Source organism: Phoenix dactylifera, chromosome 11 (assembly GCF_051530095.1).
Source record: "Phoenix dactylifera cultivar Ajwa chromosome 11, Ajwa_hap1_PhDact_Kaust_v1.1, whole genome shotgun sequence".
Lineage (NCBI taxonomy): Eukaryota > Viridiplantae > Streptophyta > Magnoliopsida > Arecales > Arecaceae > Phoenix > Phoenix dactylifera.
The window spans coordinates 16955421-16974312 of record NC_143200.1 but is presented as its reverse complement, the minus strand read 5'-3'; the positions used below and the strand labels follow the sequence as shown (position 1 = coordinate 16974312).

Below are 18892 nucleotides of genomic sequence, written 5' to 3'. Positions count from 1 at the left end.
TATATATATATATATATATATATATGTGTGTGTGTGTGTGTGTGTGTGTATGTGTGTGTGTGTATATATATACATACATATATGTACATATATGTACGTATATATATATATGTATATATATGTATATACATGTATGTACCTCAAGAGGAAAGTAAATATGTCATAGATCCATAAATATGTCACATACATATTCAGAAAATAAATGTCATTTAGTCTAATGATAATGTAGAAAAGAGTTGTATGATAACATTTACAGAATTAAAGAAACATGTACTTGGGAAAGTCAAAAAAAATTCTCCTATGTTTCTTAAAAGAAAATGTATCGAATGAATCTTAATAATTAAATTCACAAATCTGACTGTTTTGTTTCATCTTAAGTGGATGACTCGTGTATCAGCAAGATATTACCAGGGGTGTATCTGAAGGGTGGCTGGTGGGGCACGACCTGCCCTAAGGATTATGAAATCTCCTATACCCACATAATAAGATCCCTATGCATTTTGCATTCCCCTATTAATGACCCCCCAGGTCATAGGTTAACCATTCCTTTAAAACTCACCTCTGATAGAGTTTTCTAATTCTAGTACATCTCTCATTCCATTGTCATACTAACATTTTTTCCAATACAGTCATGAGTCATGACTATTTCAAAAAACATGGGATCATACATGCCCACTGATAAAACTTTTTGGTTTTTAGTTTAGTATAATCATGTAGTTTATAGAGAGCATTTAGGAATCTAAAATTTGCCCAATTTTTCAGTAAATGTCGTGTAGTTTGCTAGTATGGTATAGGTTACTGTTCCATTTCAGAATCATCACCACGGAGGTCAAAGAGTATGAGAGGGCAAAAAGAATTTGAGAGATGTGGGTGGCCTAAAAGAACTAATGAGAGAGATCTTTTATTCTTCTCTAGATCATTCATTCCCGCCACCTCTTTTAAGGTTTACTTCATTAGCTTTTCTTAAATCAGAAAACTTTAATATTCTTCTATTATCTCTAAGCTTTCAAAATTTTTGTCACATTTGCATATCTAAATAACCTTAAAATTATCATTAATATTATATGTAACTTTTTGTTGAGCCTCTTCATATGCTAGACAATAGTTAATAAATTTTTGAGTTGTTTCTGTTGGTCCATGTTTTCTTTTCTAAAGATCGTGACCATTTAGTGTTCTTGACCATTTATTTCTTTTTAATATGTAAATTGGGTGCAAAGTTTCACAATTTAGCTCGAAATCAAAATCATCTATATTCAAAGTCAAAAAAATATCAAAAAGCATAACTTCCTTTCCATCTCCATTTTGTGTTCTCACTGAATATTTTTTCATTAGTCTCATGCGAGGTTTGCCATCTCGGTACCGGACCTCGTACCAGAGCCACACTGGTACGGTGCCGGTACAGTACAGTAAGAAATTTTTTTGGCGTACCGAGTGTTGATACGCCATCCGTACTGGGTACCGATACTGAACTGGTATGATACGCTCGATACGCCATACGTACTGGATATCGGTACTGAACTGGTATGGTACGCCTCGTACCGTCCGGTTCGAGCCGGTACGGCATACCTTATTCTCATGTCTCTATCACAAAACAAAGTTATTTGGGTAGTTTCTCGAAGCGCATTAAATTAGCTGTTATAACTTTAAGAAATGTCAAGTATAGATTTATAATACATATTCTTTTATTAGCAAACTTAGATAATTCTACACAAGGGCCCCCCACACACACCCCCCCCCCCCCCCCCAGGAAAAATTTCTGGGTCCGCCCCTGTATAACCATGTACTTGGATTGAATGCTATAAAGAAGGAACGATAATTATGTTAAAGCAAGCAAAATGAGAACCAACTCTCGATATTGCCATCATCCCCACTGTAGCTATTGCCTGGAAGATTACAAGCCTACACTAATTCTTACTCTTCCATCCCTTTCATCTGGCACCATTTCCCCAATTTGTTTTTTATTTTTTAATGTCGTAATTGCCATTTAGGTAAATTTGACTCTACTTACATCCACAAAGGATAAAGGAAAATTGACTTCAAGTGTGACGAACTACACCGTGTCTTGAAATGTTTCAACCCGGATAGGGCTCATTTTGGATTTCATATTGGATTTTGGGAAGTAGCATTGTGGAAATATTAATGTGAATAACTTAGATAAAATCAACATCAAGCCTACCAAAAAGAGAAAACATTTCTTTCGTAATTGGAAGAGAAGAGCGACTAACATGAGGATCTTCCACTTCAAAATTAGGATAGAGCAGGAAAAATTCAGGCTTTTATGTTGGCTAGGACTGATCTTTCAGCATTTCTCTGGTTTATTTGGCAAGACAAAGTATTTTGAAGGTATCGAACCCAAGGTTCGCCGTACCGGTACCGAACCCCGTACCGGTGCCGCATTAGTATAGGCGTACCGAGTGTCGGTACGGTACCGTACGCTCAGTACCGACCGTACCGACATTGGTGTACCGATACCGGTACCCATCGGTACGGGTACGGTACGCTCGGTACCGACCGGTACAGCGAACCTTGATCGAACCCATGTTTGACTTTTCAACACAATAGTTGGCCCTGTTAATGTTCTTTACCTAAATGTAGCTAGGAAACTGAAGCAGTGAGTGCTAAAACTTTTGTTTATGACTGGAATTCCCTTGTTGATCACAAAGGGCAAAATGGTGTGTGTTGAAGCAGGAAAGCCCTGCTCAAAGGTTGCTGAAACTGAACTCTGATGGTTTGCTTTGCGCTTCTTGATCTTCTTGTAGTGATCTTTCTCAGATATGAAAATAGAATTCCAGTTATTATGCATTCTATGGAGCCACTGAAGGCCCGAAGAAGAACATCTTCATGAGTTGAAGCAAATTCGAAATCATGGTAGTTCCTAGCAAGTAAGGAATTTGTCTCATTACTTTATTGTCTCCTCTTAGTTACAGATGATATATAAACATCAATGTATGAGTTCATTGATGAGATAGTGGTTGTATGTCTGAAGCAAGACCAAAGTGGCACATGTATGGTGGTTTACTTTCTACTATGCAAAGATTGGAGATCCAATTATAAGTCAATCTTCAATTTCCTCACCACGTGAGAGAAATTGGATTGCTTTTAAGGTTTCAATAAGGACCAGTTGGAGACTAAAAGACAGAAAGATTTAGTTCTTGTAAATGTTGATAATCACCTCATGGCGACCATGGGCGGGAAAGAAGGGCCAACTCAAAATTAATCAATTTTCATAAGAGCAATGAACATATTGAGCTCGAATAAGTTGACCTAGTTGATGGTGACGAGGATAGTGATGACAAAGAAAACAAAGAGTTCAAAGTTGGATCCTAGCTAGATCAATCTGAGTATACTTAAGAATATTGCCTTTTTGAATATGTCTATTTGTTGCATTAAAATATATTATGAGGCCTTGGCATTTAGAAGAGAAGATGATGTACCTGAATTTTTTCTAGGAAGACAAATAAAGGAAAAATTTATGAGGTTGTTCATGAATATCCCTGTACTAAAGCATGAAAGCATTTTTTCTGTTTGTTATTTATTAGGGAAATTTTGGAAACAAACAAAACTAGGGATTTTAAGTTGCATAATCGAATAGAAAAAAAAATGCAATCAGTCTGATTCTTTTATTTCACACTTGGCAAGCATGCACTATGCATGTGTGGTTGAAAAGAAGATCGAGAAAAATTGTGTCCTGCGAGGCTGAATGCATTGACAAGTTCTTATAACCGTATGTAAAACTTAATACTAGTTATTGAATACTAGAGTCAAAGAGTTAATAGAAATTAAATTTCAAGAGGTCGCATGCCATTTATATTTGTGAGGTATCAAAAAATAAGGATTTAGACAAAGTGAAATTAGTTTTGAATGTCAGAATTAAGGGGTTACATGATTTTAAAGTTTATTAGGCTGTGCATAGATATCCTATGGTCTGAATACTAAAGGATAAGAGCATTATCATATAAACTTTTAACGAAAAATACACTTGCATCCCTTCAAGTTTGCCTATTTTTCATAGCGACCCCTCATCTCTAAAAATTTCTCAAAGTAGGCCTCTAGAATGCCAAGTTACAAAGTGGCCCCCTCCGTCCAACTTCCAACCAATGCCATTGATGAACATGCGCAAATGACCAACATGTGCTCATTTTCCTCACTCTTTTTTCTGTTCTTCTTCCATCCATTTCCATCATTAGGAGGCAAGGCAAGCACACTGAAGTCTGCCTCCATGATCTCCAGGTTGAGGCCATTGGGCCCATGACTGGGCTTGACGCCAACCACTATCCCCTTAAAGGTGATGTTGGTTGTGGGGTTGGCAGCAAAGTTGTAGAGCTTCATACCATTGCCCTTGTCGAAACAAACAGCACATGCAGGAAGCATGTGAGCATCGTAGACAAGGCCCTTGCCACTGGAGATGCTGTTGGCAAGGATCATCATGGCACCACTAGCCTCGATAACCACCACCTTTGGCGACCTATAGGCTGATGTTGCAGTTGCAGATCATGAAGTAGTGCTGTACTAGCTTGGGATCCATGGAGTTCTCCATGCAGAAGAAGGCAAAGATGCCATCAAGCTTGCCCAAGTACATCAAGGGAACATCGTGCCAGTGAAGGGCCTGTCAGAATAAAGGAAACCGCCACAAGGCAGCAGCCACCGCCGAGGATGACTTTGGCAGGGAATGTCCCATCGATACTGACAGTACAGAGGTGCTGAGCCAGGGCACAAGGTTGGCGATGAATATGAGTGTGAGGTTATTGGTAGAAATGAAAACCCCTTTACAGATGCAATACTATCACCACTGTAGATGAAGACGGAGTTGTCGGCGATGGCATAGTCGAAGCCAACAAGGATATCAAAGGCAGCCCTTCCAGCAGATGGTGGTCCACTTGGAAGAGATCGGAAGTAGAGGACATCTGAGATTTTTTTTTTTTTTGGTGTGTGTGTGTGTTTTTTTTTTTTTTGGGGGGGGGGGGGGGGGGGGGGGGGGGGGTGTATTATTGTATTGTTGATAAATATACTGTTTAAGTAGTTGCCTAATAGCAATGGAGGTAAGGTGACATGAAGGCATGAAGAGTAGAGTTGGGTGGTGGGTGAGAATCACATAGGATGGTAGGATAAAGGAGGCATGAGATTTTATGCAGGAGCCCATGGCAGAGAGAAAGGCAATATTAAGGGAGGCCAAGTCAGGAGGGATGCGAAATGGGGAGCGGTGGACAGCATCATGGGAGGCTAGGCTGAGGAGGTCGGAGAAGGGGAGGGGCGAGTAGCATCATGGGAGGCCAAGGCGAAGGGGGTGGAGGATAGGAAGGTGAAGGAAAAGGGGATGGGAGATCGGAGGGCATGGCGGCATTGTGGGAGATGAGGGCATATTAGGAGATTCAACAGATTTTAGGACTTGTGATGGTCACCTGAGTCTTCTACCTAAAGGCCGTTCAACGACGTTGGATAGACAGGGCAATTCATGACAAAATATAAGCTGGATGCCTACTTTGAGACTATTTAGAGATGAAAGGGTCACTGTACGAAATAGGCAAACTGGAGGGATTGTCAATGTATTTTTCCCTAACTATTATTTGTTAACTTCTTTTATAAAATAGGGTTGCAAATGGGTTAAAGAATAAATAGATGGCATGCACGTTCAATTTAGCAGAAATGGATGCTTAAGTTCTCAACTGACCACTTTATGCAATGCCTAATTTTTCAAGTGGTTGCAGCTTAAGCACTAAGCATGCCTAACTGTTCAAACATCTATTTAAACACTTAAGAAGCCATTTAATCTGTTTAACTGCTTAAATCATAATCTATCAATTAAACCTAAAAAATAAGTTCCAATGTTTTACAATACATACATACATATATTATTGTAATTATGAAACTACAACATCTAATATGCTAGCAGACAAGATCTAAGATTCATGATTCTTCTTACTTGAACATCCCACACAGGGTAATTATGACCTTTGTAGCAGACAAGATTTGAATTCAGTTTGGTACTCCATAACCGGACTGCAGTGAAAAAATTATGGCATTTCTTAGTAATGTGTGGCTCTCGAATGCATAATAGGAACAAATCACAAAATCAGTATATGAAAACTTAGCATGGTTAACGAAGCTTTACTTGTTGAATCTGATGATGAAGACAAAAGAAAATCCCCAAAAGGACTAAATGTAGCTGAATAAACAGGTCCAGCATGACCCTGAAACAATGTGTAAGATCTTTTCCTCTCCTCCGGCCCCAGCAAATGCTCATTTTGAACAGATTCACTTTCCCCCTGCAAATTGGCTGAAGGTTGTTGTTCGGTAACTGAAACACTTTCATTATGACAGTCTAACAAATTTTGAAATAAAACCAAAACTCAAAGAACTTGGTTCCTAACAATCAGAAGAACAATACACAAATTCATGCGAGCATGTCGACAATTAAGAGTGACAAAAATTTAAACTTCTTTCAAGAACAGAGTTATACAAAGGTGTTACAAAAAGTTTAAAAAAAAAACTTAGGAAAATGTCTTATGGGGATCTATATGACAGCTGCATCAAAATAAGGTGAGAAAAGTAACCACCAAATAGCAATGCTGAGGTAGCAGAATGTTAAATATCACATTAGCTGCATTATAAGCGAGGAAGATATGGATTTGCACTAGGATGAAAGATTCAAGCAAGATGGAAGCTTTCGCACTACTTATTATATGATAATCTCATTAGACATATAATGTTGAAGAACCACCATTCGTTAGGAGGCATGTGTACCACAACATAATTGCAATAACGGATGTATAGAAATATCAGTAAAGGATGAAAAACATCAAGAGTTAAGCAGGAATTGGAAGAGACAAACAAAGTGTTTCAGAATCATTGGTAACTCATTATGATAAAGATGGAGGATATTGTGCAAACTGTTATTGAGATAAATGCAAATCAATCTATGCCCCAATGGGAGATGAAAGAGCAACAGAAGTGACAAAAATCCTAGGAAACATATTATCATAAATGTCAAAAGGTAAACCACAAAGTCTACTTTCTTACTTAAGCAGGTGATAGAAAGATTTATGATACTATGGGATTTTGCTTTTCTTTTTCTTTTAGTTTTCATTGAAAGCTTATTAAGGAGTAGCATGAGAGCTGATACATAAGATATTACCGGTTCTAGTGAGAACATTAACAGATATGTACAGAGGAGATGAGCTTAGGAAGAAAAGTAGATGTGTTTCAAGTTGTGATTGCAATGAGGGTCTGCCTATAGGTTATAATCTCTTTAGAATTCTAAACAAGAAATGCCGAACCAGACCGAACTATCCGGTTCGGCTCATACAGAACCAACTTGGTAGAAAACTGGGTTAGTTCGGCCTTTGGATTCGGCTCTAACCAGCCGGAACCGGTCCCGAACTTACCAAAACCAGCCGGAAAAGGTCCGAACCGAACCTTACTGGTGCGAAAAAGCCGAAACCGATCGGTTCCGTTCGAACTCGGTGCAAACACCGAGTTGACCCGATTCTGAACCAGGCCCCTCCCTTTTCTTTTGTCTGGTGTTAAAATGATGTTGGGAAGGCCCGAGAAGGCCTTCCCAACAACATTTGTAAGAGCGGAGAACTTTCCGCCTTTTTCTTCCAAGCACAAATAAGGTATGCTTCCTGTCCCCTATCTCAGTCCCTCATTTTTGGGGGAGCTTGAAAAAATACCTCGAAAATTGTAAAATAAAGAAAGATCATGCCAAAACTTTCGATTTAAGCTTGATTTTATTATATGTTGTAGATCTATGAACGATCTACACAATGATATATAAATTTTTAATTTTTGAATTATATATAATTTTTAAAAATTAAAAATATATTTTTGGATTAAAAAGTAAAAAATGTATTTTCAAAAATATAAATTAAAAAAATGTAAAATTAGAAGCGTATTTAGATGCATGCAAGCTACTTTCTAGCAAAATTTAGTGTCTAATCATTCAAGTTTTAATGCGATAATGCGCATAGTGGCCAAGGCCTAAATTTGAAAAAAAATAAAATATAAGAGCTTTTGATGCATGCCCAAGAGCCTAAAAAAATATATATAGCATCCATTATTGGGTTCTACATGAATCCAAGCTGAAATTAATTTTTTAAAATATTAATATTTAAAAATATTTTCAAATTCTAAAAATATTTAAAAATATATAAATAATACCAAAAATTATAAAAAATTAGTAGTACATATTACATAATTCAAAAATAATTTCTGAAGTAGAAAACATATTTTCTGAATTTATATATTTAAACATATTTTTAAATTTAAAAATTATAAAAACTATATAAATAAATAAATAAAAATACAATATTTCTTAATCTTAAATATCGGTATGTATATTGTACTTTAAATGTATGCAATTGATCGTATTGTTTTATAATTTTCACATCACTATTTGATTTAAGGATATTTTATGTTACTTCTTGTGGCATGCAACATCTCACCAATCATTTTATGATTTGTATTATTTTAAAACAATAAGATGCATCATTTAGATTAAACCAGAATCATAAAAATATCAAAAAACATCAAAAAAATATCAAATTAGACTTAAAATTATTAAAGAAAGTTCAAAAAGAGTGATTACCAATTAAATTAATTTAGAATACTCCAATAAAAATTGGACGTGCCGGTTTACTGAACCATCTGCCGACCGGTACAGGTCCCGGCACCAGTTTGGCGGACCTTGCTTCTAAAGGATGATCTAACATATAATAGTAAGAGAATTGTGGCATATGTTTGTGAAACTAAAATTGTTAATTTTTAAAATCAGAATAACTTTGAAACGAGAGAAAATTAAATAGGTAGTCATGAAGAAAAAGAAAAATAAAATGAACTATAAAAGAGATAGGAATCCAACCTAGTGGCATCATGTACAAAAATGGTCGCCCAACTATAATTAAACACAAAAAATTCCCATCAGTAATCACTTTTTTGTCTCAAATTATTCAACCAAATGGAGACAAATAAAATAGAACATGTTAGATGAAAGCGTTATCTGATTATTGCAATCTTATTTCAGTTTGGTTTGCAAGCTTTTTGGAAAACTTGTCACGATGTCATGAAAGAGGCACATGTAACAAGTGAACAGCAAATAGAATGGTTGATAGATGAACCTTACTTTCCTATTTCCATTTCAGAGAATTAAACCTAGCATTTAATATGCTCACTGATTTTTTTTTGGGTTGTCAACAGGTAGAATCTGACAGCAAGTTCAGGCCCAGCCTGCAGCATCCAGGCAGGAAAATATATGAGGCCTGACAGGGATAAGCATAGGCAGTTGACCATTTGTATGCGTATTCAAAACTCATCCATCTTTTAAACATTTTGGGATTGGTCTACACTTTTAACTTTTTCCAATCCATCCTAGCCGCCGCCAATAGAGAAGGAGAGAAAGCATCATTCCATTTTTATGTAATATAATTCAACTTATGCACATGTTTACCCACTGACTTTTACATAATTAGGATCACCATGCACTAGAAATTTACCAATAGTAAATGCAGGCAATAATTCTTACAGGTTTTGGTGGGTCGACCAATCTTTGCCATGTCCCAAACCTGCAAAAACATGCATAAGTTTTTTACTAATTTCGATGAAACTATTAAACTCCTACAGGAGGAAAAAGGAATACAAAACAAAACGTCCCCACTTTCAACAAGAAAAATAACCTTCAGAGAAGAGTCGGAAAATCCACCAGCAACCAATGACCCATCATGAGAAATAGATGAACAATTTAAACTAGAACACATTCAAGACACAAGTCAGGCCACCAAAAATAGCAAATAAAGCAACTGGAGAGGCATCGAGTGGTAAATAAATGTTTGACTGTAATCTGACGATGATTACCTGTTATGTGTATTAATGAAGGTATAGAAGCTGATAGAAGGTAATGCCAAGCTACTTAATTGCACCCGATTTCTTAAGTCCTCGAGAATAGATTGTTCTACTTCAGTAGTCCTGAAATTATAGACAATGTAAATGTTCAATCTAGAAACATTCCATCCATCATTAATCCGATAATTAGTGGCCTACTATCTATTTATTGGATGAAACGATAAGCGAAACAGAACAAAGTAACTTGAGAAGTAAATCTAATCAGAGCATCTAAGTACAAAATTACTGACTTGATGCATCAGGATGTTATCAATGTAATCTATAAGGGTTCAATCTTACTACGATATTTGACATAATTAGAAAATTAATAAATAAAGACGTCCATCCACACCGCTAAATATAATTTACACATCTTAAAACAAATCAATTCCAAAATTCAGCAAGCTTTCCACAAACCAAATCACATTATTGATCTTGTCACCAAAAGATATCTATGTTGTGGCCACTTGAACCATATCTAAAAACCTCAAAAATATATGTCTAACATTTTACAATGGTAGAATTCTAACTTAGATTATACCAAAAATATCATAGCTGATATTGCAATTTAGAAAATCAGCAATTTAAAAAAAAAAAACAAAAACTGACCTAGGTTAAGATCATAAAAGATTGTTGTAGCTACAAGCCTAGGAGTATCTAAGCCCAAATCGTAGCAATTCTAAGCCCAAATCCTAGCAATGTCAGTGTCATAATGCACATCACTGATGGTGATCTACAACAATTTGAAAATGCAGAAACCAAAAGAAGCAGATGTTTCAGAGGATTCTTAATCTTAACTATGGATTAAGTAGTAAAAGAAAGTTGATTATAGCAGTTGAGCTATGCGAAAAAGAATGGTAAGCCATATAAATCATAATACACGCTGTTCATCATGACCCATATATCTTTATACGGACCAAATATCAACACATTTGGATACTTCCAAACCACAACTATATCAGATTAGTGCATCTTCCCCTTAAAAGCCACCCATTATATGACCACTAGATGAGTGTGCAAGAAACCTAAACCACATTAATGTTGGTTCCGATGCATTTTTACTGATGAAGACTATGAACACAGAAGCGGACTCTCAATTGGATGGTCTATAATGTACATGCACAAAGACATATGCAGAAAAACACAGGCATGCAAACACGAACACAGAGGCGCACACAGGCAGACGTGCACATACACAGGCATAGTTAAGTTTTGGTCCATAAAACTGCATGAACTCTGCCATGGAAAGATTATGTGCATTGTGAGAGACAAACAGATGTGCATAATAATCAAGATAAACTAAACCGCTAGATACTTAGCATCCACAGTGCTAGGAAATGATACTTGATGTAAACATATTTAAATTTTGAATGAAGATAACATTAAGGTTTAAGAAAGATTGGTTTTTTGTTTTTGGTTTCAATGGATGATTTGAACATGATTTTGAGTTGTCAACTTTAAGGTCGCACTATTTGCCACTATGAATTACGATTAGAAGCAAAATCATTTCCCACTAAATTACGAATTCCACTTCATATGTAGGGCCATAATTTCTCTGCATGTCTGAAATACATAGTTAACCCATAGAGTTGTCTTCATCAAACATGGTCATCTAGCGTAAATATTTGTCAATGTTGAAGATTTGCAGTAACTATACCGCATTTTCTTTAATGCAGTGACTATTTTACGTCCATATGGGAAACCTAGAAACTGTCTTATGTTTATGACCCAAAAATTTATGGCAATGAATATAAGAATTCACGGTTATAAGTACAAAAACAAAAGGAGTGAAGGGGTAATCTTGTTTTTTACATCACAGGTAGAGTAAGCTCTGGTTTCACTCGAGGAGCCATGGAGACTGTGCTTGTCTCAGAGCGGATGTTTTTCCCCGTTGCACCAACAAGCTTGTCCTTTTTCAACTTCTTGACAGAAACACCTTGTTTTGCTCCCTCCACAGACCTTTTCTGCTGAAGTTATAAAGGTTTGGGATTAACTTAGAAAAAACATGATCCAAAAAACGATTAATGTGCATTTCAAGTTCCATGACTAAAGTGGACTTAAGTAATGGACATGCAACTAAGTGAGCTGAATGAAGAATGTAGAGTAGAACTAGGAATTCATAATCAGTATATTGGCATTCAAGAATACCGAAATTTAGAGATATAATATAGCATCTGCGATCTGTACAAAGAAGCTCCCCTTTGCTACAGATTAAGCAAGGGTTAAATAGCATGTTTAGGAACTCAAAACATATCATATCAACAATAATTGTGAATTTCTTAAACATCAAAAGTTTCCTAACTGCCAAGCCTCATCTAGGAATGTCAATGGGCCAAGCTAATCTAAGATTTTCAATAGGCCTGACTCTATAGCCCATCTCAAGATGGTACAAAATGATAAAACAGAGCCTGCAGATCAGCCCAATGAGATCCCTAGCCTTATCCCATCTATATGTGTCAGCTTTATCAATAGCTTCATGAATCTATCATCCATTCAATAAGTACATAAATATTAAGAGTAAAAAAGTTAAGTGCATAGAATAATGAAATAGTATGCAATATACCACTAGGTCGATAGGGATGTCAATATCAACATATCTAATGCACGTTAATGATTCGAATGAAGACAATAATATTAACCATTTTGAATATTTTAGTCAGAAAATTGGGCAGGAAGCTATAGAAATGTGAAAAGCCAATTAAGATGGTATGGGCACATCCACATATGCATGCAAATCTTGAAGAGGAGGGTTACTTCAACTAATGTTGAGAGATTCAGGAAGTTGAAGCAAACATTCAACATAACATGGACATGAGTTGTGAAAAAAGATATGGAAAAGCTCGAAATAACATTAGAGATGGGCATAGAAAGGAATGCTTAGCAATGGGGATTCAGGATTTATAAAGCCAACATCAAATAGTTTGTACAGGCTTGATGTTTATGGTTATCGATACAACACATTTTCTTTGTAAGAACAACTTTCTTGTATACATCTTAGCTACTTTCCACTAGAGGCCATAATAAGATTATAGTTTGGGCTGGTTTCCCTGCTAAGATACGCTAGCTTTTCTACGGCTTGTGGATCTCTTGTGGAGAAAAAAAAAATCAGAAGACAATTAACTGTAAGGCTAACTCTTAACTTACACATTTCTTCTGATGTATGCCCAGCATATATACATTTAATGGCGACTACAATTAGTGTAGGTCTTTTAACACCTTCGAAGCTTTAATTAGCTTTATCCTTCTCATCATTGTTTAAAAATTGAAATAGTTTAAACTCAATTTTTAGATTCTTCAACTTGGGGTGTCACACTTGCTTCATAATTTCCCTGAAAACCCACTCCTATAACTAGATTTTTTTCCTCCTTTTTTTTATGAGACATAATTTACCTACCTGTGCATCCAAATCCATTCTGTCACCCACTACTGATTCTGGTACCAACGTCAATGGTCTCCATAATTTTAACAGGAACTAAGGTTTATTCTGCCGAGCCAAAAAGGAACTAATGGTCTTGCTTGTTTCGCACCTCAACACACTTCTCAAATCTTTTGTCCGACTCAACCATGGTTTTATTCATTAGAGTGGGTATTCTTTACTCCTTAATAGTCACTGACATCATAATGAACCTCATTCATAATATACCTTGTTTTGTTACTATTAACATGTCACACATTGAGAGGTAACGCTCTGATCCTCCAAAATTTTTTATGCCTACATCTCAAGTTCTAATCCATTCATTAAGCAAATCTTTTGCACATTCCATATATGTCAACTTCATATATCTATTTTATATAATTAGGAAATTCATGCATGAAAAAGACAAAATATTTTGCACTATACATGCCATATTGATATCTTGTAGATAAAGATCTCATGGACCATGCAACCAGGCTTGCACATATCTTGAAGCAAATACTTCAAAAAAGTGTCAACTTTGGTACAATATCGCCATCCTTCAATGGTTATCTAAATCTCAGTTTATGTAAGGTTACTAATGTATGACGCCATATTTAAGACTTGAGTATGGCATTCAAGTCCAAATATATAACATCATGCAAATATCAACAGGAGGTCAACTCTTTCGATTGCTTGTGAAGAGGATCGATGCATACACACACATCTCTAATAAAAAGCGTAAAATAGAGCAAGAAACATGGCATGCGAACAAGCCTTTGGACTTGATTCATATCTCCACATAGACTCACCCAATTGCTTCGTTAGCCCACCTCCAAGCAGAGACCACAAGCCCCAAACAGGTCTAACTGAACAACATTTTGCTTTAAAAAATCATATCATCCACGGAAAGATGTATTGAGCTCACCTTTGACTTTGAAGATGTGAACCTCATGATCAGGTTATTTATTAGATTGTTATAGAGGGAAGATTACGTCCATAGCTCAATGTATGTTGTCTCTAAGAACATAGAAGTTCAGAAGGGCAAGTTTGTTCGGTGGAATTATTGCACACGAGAGAGATCCTATTACACCATTGCATAAAAACCACTAGGTCAAGGATTAAGTAATGGCTTTTTAACAGTTTAACATCTTTCATAATCAACTACTTCGTGCCAAAGGCCTTTATTTTGTCAAGAAACTCACCACATCTATGTGTGCATGTAGTCATGAATTTATGCATTGGCACATGCATGATCATATAATAATATGGCAATATTTCGATTTGCAAGATCAAAGGTTGAAAGCCAACTACTTGCCTTGCTATCTTCTGGGTCCACCTCTTTGTTTTCACCCTCAGCCTTCTCAGAGTCTGAAAGTGCTCTCTCCAAACGTTCTTCAACTGAATCTTCAAGCAACTGCAATCGCACAGATATTAATTAAAAATATCTGCAGAATACACTAGACGTACCATGGTAAAGAAGAAAGTGTGCATTTCTAACAGGTAACAACTCACAATTCCATTTATGTTTTATAAAAGAGAATGGAACAATAGCTATTCTCCTTTACATTTTTAATATAAAAAGGCTATTTAACTCCAGCAATTAAATAATAAATTTTAACAAATGCTGGAAACACTAAACAAAATTATGTATAAGTTGTTATTTTAGTTAATATAATGCATTTTTAATAAAGTGTGACTGGACTTTGCTTAAAAAGCATTCCCATTTTGTATATCAGTTTTCAAATAAAACAAAAGAAAAGCTGATAGTTAAATGTTATGATTGTTTCAAAGTCCTGTAAAGACTGACAAATGCTAATATGTGATTTGATGTCTGTAGCATTCTCCCAATCAAAGAATTTTGAACATATATAGGATCCAAGATTCCAAATTTTGTTCCTGCACATCCCGTGGAAATTTTTGTAGATACCATTCAAATTTAACATTGACAGTTTGATACTATTCCCAATAACTTCCTATTGCTAAAGTACACCCTACCAGTGCACAGCAAGGGAGGTTAGCTCAAGTTCATATCCTCCCCTGGCAGAAATATTTTTTGTTGCATTGCAAATAGAAATACAGCAATGCGGGATGAATGTCGTGGAGGGGAAAAATCATGTCATAGGCAAAACTCATGGCCAGGGAAAGCAACGAAGTACAACAAACAGAAAAATTAGTGTGAATCACTCTCAGCACAGCTACTCCACTGCTAATCCATTGATTTTTATTTTCTCACTAGCCATACCAAGAGAGACCAATAAGAATGGATGAAATGCATTTTGGGAAGTGGCAATCCCATAATGTATGACGGTAATGATAATCCACCAACACATAAAACATACGAGTTGAGAGGTCTCTTGGATTTGAATACAGGAGAGAGGAACAAATGGAAACCCTTCCTTTTGCCATAAGCTAGAATGACGATATCTCTAACATGAGTTTCATGCTTAAGTGTGTCATTCCATCCTTTGGATTATTGGCTTTGGACCACGTTTGCCACATACAATCATACAAACAACAAGAGGTTTATCTTTCAGTGTGTTATCTCTAAACTTTATTTGTAAGTTCCATTTTTAAGGGATTGAGAGTAGTTCTTTAGATGGTGCATTTTTTCGTAAGAAACGTCAACCATGTTTTTGTCCCTTCCCTATATGCTATGAAGATCAGAACATATGCAAGATCCAATTTCTATTGAAAATCAAAGTACTAATTAAATTTTAACTGCTATAGGTACTATAATGCAAAAGCAAAGAAATGAAATTACATTCATTCCATTTGACAAAATACAATGAAAGCAAAATCAAGAAGATAGCATATTTAGTACCTGTAAATAACAAAAATCTTGATTTCTTTCCAAATAATCATGTTCCCTATTATTGTTGTCAGACTGGCACTTCAACAACAGACTAGTTTATTTAATGGAAAATAAAAACAAGACACCTATACGATGGTCTCAGCATCTAATATGACAGAGCCAAAAAGATTTAAGTGAATACACTTTCTTTTTTCAGATTTCTCAAATCTTCTCAAACTGGAGAGAGTGCATAACAAGTCAAGTAACAGAAGAATGACTGTCATCAGAACCCATACTGGACTTACTATATTTGAGCATCCTATAAAACAAAGATTCATGGCGTATTAACGACGAATTAACAGGGACTGTTTTTCTTTTGGAAATTATAAAGGATTTGTTGGGATCAAATAATTTCTGAACATCTTTCCTGCTGTAATTCATAACAGTTATGTAGGCTTAATCCTAAAGCTGACGACTGAATAATAACAAATGAATGCCCGATCAGGATGCCAGACTTCCTTATCTATGCAATATCAGGCACATGGCTAGCAAAGAGCAAGAAGACGAGGCCTCGAAGGGAGAAGTTGGCTAGATTGAGAGAAGCTGCCGGACTCAAAATCTGAAATTGAGGGAATACTTAGTCTACCCTTGTAATGGATTTCAAAATCCCAGAAGCCCTGCAAGTTTCTCCATCTCTGCATCTTTTCATCCCTTCCCACCCACATGAGAAATCTTGAGAATACAGGATGTGAAAATCCAAACACGACCTAAATATTTATGTTGCGCTTCACATACTAAACACTGCAGAAAATCTTAAACCAGATGAATATTCTCACTTACCCCCCAACGTACTTCCTTCTGATTAATGTGTTTAGCTATGTCCTGGCTACTCCCCACTAAGGCTACAACATCCGCATCATCAGAAATTGAGGAAGGCTGCCCAGCAGATACTGTTAAGATTATCAGTGGAAGACAAATTATCAGAAAACCATGATAAATGAGAGGAACTGGAGTAGAGTAAGAAGGAGCTGAACATTTCCATTTTTTCTCATTTATAAATATCCAAATATAATGTATAAAGTCTGTCGGTAATTGGAAGAATACATACCTTCAAAATTTATATGTTCATTGATTATCCCAAGCATGGTAAAGGATTGTGTCTTCTGAAGGTATTGCAGCAGGAGGTCGTAGGAATACTGAATCCAGAAAAGCACCAAGAGTTTCCGTTACCCAGATTATGACTTAAATCACAGCATATTTTTTGCAGGCAGGAATTTCTAAAGCAAGGCTCCAAATATTTATCGTCAAAAACATTTCATGGCATGTAAATAAAAAACAAGAAAACTTCAACCTGAAGATAATGTGCCAACAAAAACATTTTTAAGGAAACACAAAGATTCAACAGAACTTCAGCCTGTAAATGCAAAAGCAGCTATAAGAGCATCTACGGCATTGATCTCATTGTCCATCAGATTAACCAAGGTGATATAAGTATCTACATGTCTTGCCATCATGATATATCTGACCCTGGGCTTAAGGATACTATGAGTTTCTCATTGTCCTGAGTTATTCTATAAGTATCTACATGTCTTGCCATCATGATATATCTGACCCTGGGCTTAAAGATACTATAAGTTTCTCATTGTCCTGAGTTATTCTATAAGTATCTACATGTCTTGCCATCATGATATATCTGACCCTGGGCTTAAGGATTCTGATTCACATTTATGCCTTAGGTGATTTTGATTCTTCATTGTTTGCAAACAAGATGTTCCGGCCGCAAACACACAGCTTAACCAAGTGCTCCATACTTACAAATATACTTCAGCCAGGTATAAGCACAATACAATGTCAAGAAATAGTAAACCGTGTTAATCAGCTCATACCACCAAATGCCACCCGTTAATAACTTCTCTTTGAGTTATTTTGGTCATTTGAGTTCCATTTAACACCTTTTGAAATCTATAGCAATTTCTTCAGCCTTTTTTTTTTATTTGAAGGCCTAACATACAAATCAGTTGCAGTAACAATCTGATATCATCATTTCATGGCAGATCACTGCATAAAAATCAAGATTATCCATTTTCCCATTATCTTTTAAGTTTTTTGAAGAATTCAACCATATTATGCTTTTTTTTTCTTTTAAAATTTGGAAATAACAGGTCATGAATCAATGTGTTTTGGGCAAAACATAGGTCACACATAATTCTCATGAAGACTCAAAATTAAAGTGATAAAGCTATTTATTAAGATTGATATTCAGATATAATGTTAACACAGGCCGATCTAGAAACCCCAAATTGTTTATATAATTGGCATGAAATAATCTCAAAGGTTAACAAAAAATCAATCAATTAATGAACTACAAATTTTTCATTATAAAACTCTAGTTTTTCATTCTGTCGTGTTTTTGGCCAAGACACAAGTATTATTCACAATTCGTCCATACCATAAGCATAACCACCCAGCATTTGCCAAGTATTTGGGGACGGCTTTATGGATCCTCATTTGCCAAAATTAGAATAAACTTGGCCTGATGCAATAATACTTGCACCAAAGGTGATGGCCCATTTTGTTCACAAATTCATAATGCTTTAGTGTACATTTAGTATATGATTTTTGGAAAGATATTATAACTACATGAGCTTCCCATGGTTTTGCTATATATCTATAATTCCTACAACATGATACACATTCATGATGAAGGTATATATGAACCTCTTAACACATTTGATGCAGGACTTAGCAACTCTCTGTGTGGTCATTTATGTTAAAATGTTTTAATTGTTTAAATTGCTCATTCATTTATATATGTACATGATTTATGCTTT

The 18892-nt window shown here is 35.7% G+C and overlaps 1 protein-coding gene across 9 annotated transcripts in view; it reads right to left on the bottom strand.

The window, feature by feature from the left end:
- Positions 1-18892, bottom strand: part of TAF5 (TBP-associated factor 5) — a 46271-nt gene that overhangs the window by 12044 nt on the left and 15335 nt on the right. For 2 of the 9 annotated variants that reach the window (XM_008792446.3, XM_088706990.1), the window contains 9 exons: positions 17170-17257; positions 16902-17011; positions 14586-14684; positions 11686-11840; positions 9847-9957; positions 9669-9738; positions 9518-9557; positions 6110-6295; positions 5921-5997 (listed from right to left, as the gene is read on the bottom strand). In XM_008792446.3, coding sequence (XP_008790668.2) covers positions 5921-5997; positions 6110-6295; positions 9518-9557; positions 9669-9738; positions 9847-9957; positions 11686-11840; positions 14586-14684; positions 16902-17011; positions 17170-17257 — 936 coding nt within the window. Of the gene's footprint in view, positions 1-5920; positions 5998-6109; positions 6296-9488; positions 9558-9668; positions 9739-9846; positions 9958-11685; positions 11841-14585; positions 14685-16901; positions 17012-17169; positions 17258-18892 lie in introns of all 9 variants that reach the window. The other 7 variants (XM_008792448.3, XM_088706991.1, XM_008792449.3 and 4 more) reach the window with 5 other exon arrangements.